The sequence below is a fragment of the Neofelis nebulosa genome, chromosome 12 (assembly GCF_028018385.1).
Source record: "Neofelis nebulosa isolate mNeoNeb1 chromosome 12, mNeoNeb1.pri, whole genome shotgun sequence".
Taxonomy (NCBI): domain Eukaryota; kingdom Metazoa; phylum Chordata; class Mammalia; order Carnivora; family Felidae; genus Neofelis; species Neofelis nebulosa.
This window is the reverse complement of record NC_080793.1, coordinates 28,846,301-28,851,990: the sequence shown is the minus strand read 5'-3', so window position 1 is coordinate 28,851,990 and position 5,690 is coordinate 28,846,301. Positions and strand designations below refer to the sequence as shown.

General features: G+C 35.8%; 1 protein-coding gene across 1 annotated transcript; it reads left to right on the top strand.

Annotated features, from left to right (window-relative positions):
- The first annotated feature begins 1,404 nt into the window (after positions 1 to 1,404).
- LOC131491571 (olfactory receptor 13C8) lies at positions 1,405 to 2,370 on the top strand. Its single transcript, XM_058694707.1, has one exon. The coding sequence runs from the start codon at positions 1,411 to 1,413 to the stop codon at positions 2,368 to 2,370; it is 960 nt and encodes a 319-aa protein (XP_058550690.1). The 5' UTR covers positions 1,405 to 1,410.
- Positions 2,371 to 5,690: the final 3,320 nt, after the last annotated feature.

Below are 5,690 nucleotides of genomic sequence, written 5' to 3'. Positions count from 1 at the left end.
AGTGATAGTCCTTGCATGAGGTGAAAATAAACAAATTAAGAGGAATCTACAATCTACATTATATTTACTCATGATAAAAATGGCTTTGTAAGCACTTTTAATTTCTCTTTCTTTAAGAAATTTTTTAAATATTTATTTTATTTTTAGGAGAGAGAGAGCAGGGGAGCGCCAGAGGGAGAGTAAGACAGAGGTTTTGGAGCAGGTTCTGTGTGGACAGCAGAGAGCCGGATGTGGGGCTTGAATTCATGAACTGTGAGATCATGACCTGAACTGAATTTGAATGCTTAACCGACTGAGCGACCCAGTCGCCCTCAATTTCTTTCTATTAAAGAAAACCATTTATTTAAACACATACTTCATTATCATATTAAGGTAGATACTGTAGCAATATAAAGATACGTCCCTCCAATGAGACGGCTGTGCTCAAGGAGGCTATGTGCAGATAGGTAATACTACTTATTACCACCAGCAGCCAAAATGAGGTCTAAAAAGGGATATGATTATATAGGACCACATTATGACTTTGACTGGCCCTTTCTTCCATGAAATAATATTAAAAATTGTATTTTACATCTGCTTTCATATAAAGATAAATATACTAATATTATGTACTAAAGCTTAAAAACTCAGTTTTATTCAGAGTTTAAAAGAAATAAAAACATTTTCATAGGCTTCTAACAGTATAATAGGCCTACTATGCCTACCGGATACATTGGTCCTGCAGCCATGAGTCAAGAATTCAAATACATATACAATCCCATCAGGTATTATAAGTGGTTGAGATCAACTGAGAATAACATATTTACTGGCAACTAATATTCACCTCCAGTGACAAGCAGGTAAGGGAGATAGGAGGGTAATCTGGTGTCATGGAGAACATGCTTCAAATAAGAATGGGCAAGTTGTAATTGAGCTCCATCATGGTAATAGGTGTAATGTTTTTAAATATTATGATTTATTTGAAGACAGGCTGAAAATGTAGATTTTTTTATACCATATCTTCTTCATGTAAAATATTGACCTCTAATTCAAAACTTAAAACACTGCAGAAAAGACTGTCAATCAAACTACATCTCTCTACTGCATCCAGACTATAGACACTAAATTGGTGTGCAGTCAGTATGTTAAGAGGCAGAACTAGTTGGAACAGCCATAAACTGGTTTGGGATCCAAATGTCCTATAATCAAATGTACTCTCTCTTAACCCTGAGATGATCAGGTTAGGATTCTGCTCTAGTGGCCCGAGTTTAGAGTGAGAAAGCTGCCCCAGAGTTATATTGTTATACCCAAATATAGAACTGCAGTGACACAGAATATGATTCTTAAAAGAGGTAGCTCTTGCAGATACTGTATTAACAAATTTCTATCCTATCATCCATAGAGTGCTATTGGAGAAGGGATATATGTAATATGGAAAGGACCAATGATTCCATGCTGACAGAATTTGTCCTTGTTGGGCTTTCTGCCCACCCAAAGCTCCAGACAGTTTTCTTTGTGCTAGTTTTGTGGATGTACCTGATGATCCTTCTGGGAAATGGAATCCTTATCTCAGTAATCATCTGTGATTCTCATTTGCACACCCCCATGTATTTCTTCCTCTGTAATCTTTCCTTCCTGGACATTTGTTACACAAGCTCCTCTGTCCCACTAATTCTTGACAGTTTTCTGACAGGAAGGAAAAGGGTTTCCTTCTCTGGGTGCATGGTGCAAATGTTTCTCTCCTTTGCCATGGGGGCCACAGAGTGTGTGCTTCTAGGCATGATGGCACTCGACCGCTATGTAGCCATCTGCTACCCACTGAGATACTCTGTCATCATGAGTAAAAATGCCTACCTGCCCATGGCAGCTGGATCCTGGGTCACTGGGCTTGTGGACTCAGTGGTGCAGACATCTCTCGCAATGCAGTTACCATTCTGTACTAGTAATGTCATTAACCATTTTGTCTGTGAAATTCTAGCTATCCTAAAACTGGCTTGTGCTGATATTTCAACCAATGTGATCAGCATGGCAGGGTCAAATCTGATTGTTCTGGTTATTCCACTGCTAGTAATTTCTATCTCTTACATTTTTATTGTCACCACTATATTGAGGATCCCCTCCACCGAAGGAAAACGTAAGGCCTTCTCCACCTGCTCCGCCCACCTAACAGTAGTGATTATATTCTATGGAACTATCTTCTTCATGTACGCAAAGCCCAAGTCTAAAAGTTCTGTTGATGCTGATAATCAAGACATCGTTGAGGCCCTCATCTCTCTCTTCTATGGAGTAATGGCCCCCATGCTCAATCCTCTCATCTATAGTCTGAGGAACAAGGATGTAAAGGCTGCAGTGAAGAACATGGTGGGTAGAAAAAACTCTGATGGAATCTGAGTACAGATTTACACTATGTGACTCAGTACCCAAAGCTGCTGCAGACACAAAATTTGAAAAGAGAACATTACTATGTGAAAACAAATTCACCATGTGGCATTCAAAATCATCTGACAGAAATATTTTGGTGGATGTTGTTACTATTAGCTTTTTGTTTTAACTGCAGAAATAAAACATGCTTGTGGTTTTAAAAAATACTATTATGTAAATGCAAAATGCGAAAATCTCTTAGGAATCTCCAGCAAAATACAGTCACTCTTAAACGTTTAGAAAATAACACAGGCAAAAGGTAGACTAAAATCACTTGACATTAATATAACACTGTGTTAACTAACTGGAATTAAAGTAAAAAATTAAAGAAAAAACAATACTGAAACAGAAATATGTAATAAAGAAGTAAACATTCAGTAAAAAAAAAGTGTACTAAAAATATTCTGTAACCTAAAATAAGTACACTTTTAATTAATTATGCAAAAGGAATATTAATTGGCACATGGCATATTATATATTGATTTTTAATTTACTCATTTGTTACTGTCTGTGTCCATTATATAAACTCACTGAGAGTAAAAACTTGTCTGTTTATTACCCTGTAGCATCCCAAAGACCAGAATAGAGCCTGGCACATAACAGATGCCCAATATATACAGTTACTTATTTTAATAAATAAATGAACTGTATCTTGTGTAAGAGTAGAAATGTGTATCTGTCATATCTGACATAACAAAGGTTATTCAAAAATAAAGCTGATTCAATGTAATATTTTCTAAATAAACTATATTGGCTTTGTTAAAATATTACCTTTTATTTTCTATGTGATGTGTATTATAATGTAGAGGAAGAGGTTTTTTTAACTAGCTACCATAACTTTTCTGGATTTGGTACATGATGAGTCTAAAGTAACTAATAGAGTCCCTTGGGAATGCATCCTAAGTTTTAACAGAATAAAATAGAGGTGATGTGGTAGCACAGTTCCTCTTGGACTTTGACAAGAGACCAGGTTGCAATGAGAACTTCTTTCCTACTCTGCACTGGATCACATAGTTCCCAAGCAGTAGGAGAACTAGACAGAACTGGTAATTAACAAAAGTTTCAATAAAAAGATAAGACATAGCAAAAGGAAAGGAGTCAAGTCGCTCAATAAACTACAGAGCTATAGAGTTTTGGTGTTGAAAAGACAAAGACGGCCCAAAACTGAGATGATCTCTATTGACTGAAGAGTGCAGCTGTGTGGGGCAGTGCCAGTGTGAGTACAGAAGCCCCATTTCCATTGAAGCAATTGAGTGAGATATGTCAATAGAAGAAAGCACTCCTTTTATCTAGTCCTTTGAAGAGTCTATGGGATTTGAAATATAGAACACAAATCTAAAGTAAGACTATAACTACTTTTAAAATCTAAGAGTAAGCCCATAATATCTTCCTTTCCTGTTAATGGGTAATTAATGTTACTTCAGAAGATCAATTCATTCATAGTGCTAAATAGTGCCTGGAATATCCTAAACATCCAATAAACATTAGTTGTTTTATTATTACTAGTGTTGAGTGAACTTTAATAGGTCAGAAAGCTTTGAGCAAGTGCACATTTTTCATCCTTATTTTTTATGGAGGAATTTTAATGCCATTAAACCATTGTCTCTCAACTTCAAATCCACTTTTCTATGCTCTGTTTTGTGAATTAGGACTGGGTCACTGAAAACCACTTTCTCCTCTGCTAGCTAGCTTTTTTTTTCTTTTTACATAGGCTCCACGCTGAGCATGGAGTCCAATGCAAGGATTGAACTCACAACCCTGAGATGAAGACCTGAGCTGAACTAAAGAGTCCGATGCTTAACTGACTGAGCCAACCCAGAGCCCCTGCTAGCTAGTTTCTGTTAAATTCCTGCTAAAGAGTTACTGGAGAATGGGAGGCTGGCTGATGATAAGGGCCTTGAGTTTCCCTACTCTTTTCTTCTTCCTGTCAGCATCATTCCAGATAGGGTTCTTCACCATGACAATGGCAGCTCCTTAGCTGCTTCCAATATTGGTTTCAGTTTTCATTTCTTCTCTATAACCCAGAATCAGCAGCTTACGAGTGCCACCTCCTCAGAGGTTTGAATCTGTCACTCAGCTTTTACTTTCAGTAAATGAATACTCATGAGTCAAGTGTTCAGTCTAGGTATCTTTAAGAGCAGTAAAATATGCAATTCTCTGCTTGAGAAATGTAGTGAATTAGAGCATAAATAGTGTATTTGGTCAGACTATGATTCCCATACACAAATAAATAACAGAAGGTACTGGGCAAGACATTTGTATTTCTTCTGCAGTTGCTTTCTTGTTTCTAAAATGTAGATTACTATGAAGGTCTCTTTAGTATATTCTAAAATAACATAGTAAAAGTCATATACTCATATGAAAGGAGAACATTGAGTGGTTCACCAACCCTAAATACTTGTGAGAAAGGATAAACTTAGAACTTTGAGAAAAATAAAAGTATAACTTTTTTTCCCCCACTAATACATATCTAGCACCCACCTAAGCTTTATGTCTGGCATAGTACACTATTTCTATAAACTTATTAAATTAATGCAGAGGTAAGTAAATATCAGAATGAAAAAAAAAACAATTTCAAGAGGACACATATAGTTTCCAAATTCTTTATCAAGATCATACTATTGGGTCCTCAGGATAACTCTTTAATGATCTAATATTTCTCCAACTGTACAGAAGAAAGATATTAGATCCAGAAATGTAGAAATATCTGCAGCCACAACCAGAATGTGAGAGAGAAGTCTTTGACTTGAACAACAGAATTAACAAGCTTAACAAGCCAACTACAATGGCATACACATTCTTCTAAAGCACATATAGAACATATACAAAATTTGATATTTTATTAGACCAAAAGTAAAAATCAACAAATTTCAAAGAAATTATATTGAAAAGTCTATATTCTGGAAAGACCCCAAATCTGTATCAACTAATGAATGGATAAATAAGATATATATATATATATATATATATATATATATATATATATAGTATAAATATATATAATGGGTTACTACCCAGCCATCAGAAAGAATAAAATTTTGCCATTTGCAACAACATGGATGCAACTAGAGTGTATTATGCTAAGTGAAATAAGTCAGTCAGAAAGAAAAATATGATTTCACTCATATGTGGAATTTAAGAAACAAAATAAATGAGCAAAGGGGAAAGTAAGAGAGGCAAAACCTCTTCCACCTCGCCCACAGCAACTTCTTATTCAACACGTCTCCGGAGGCAAGGGAAACAAAAGCAAAAATGAACTACTGGGACCTCATCAAAATAAAAAGCTTCCA

Bases quoted from the DNA above. Each gene is read 5' to 3' on its own strand.
- LOC131491571 (XM_058694707.1), top strand. From the start codon at position 1,411: ATGGAAAGGACCAATGATTCCATGCTGACAGAATTTGTCCTTGTTGGG.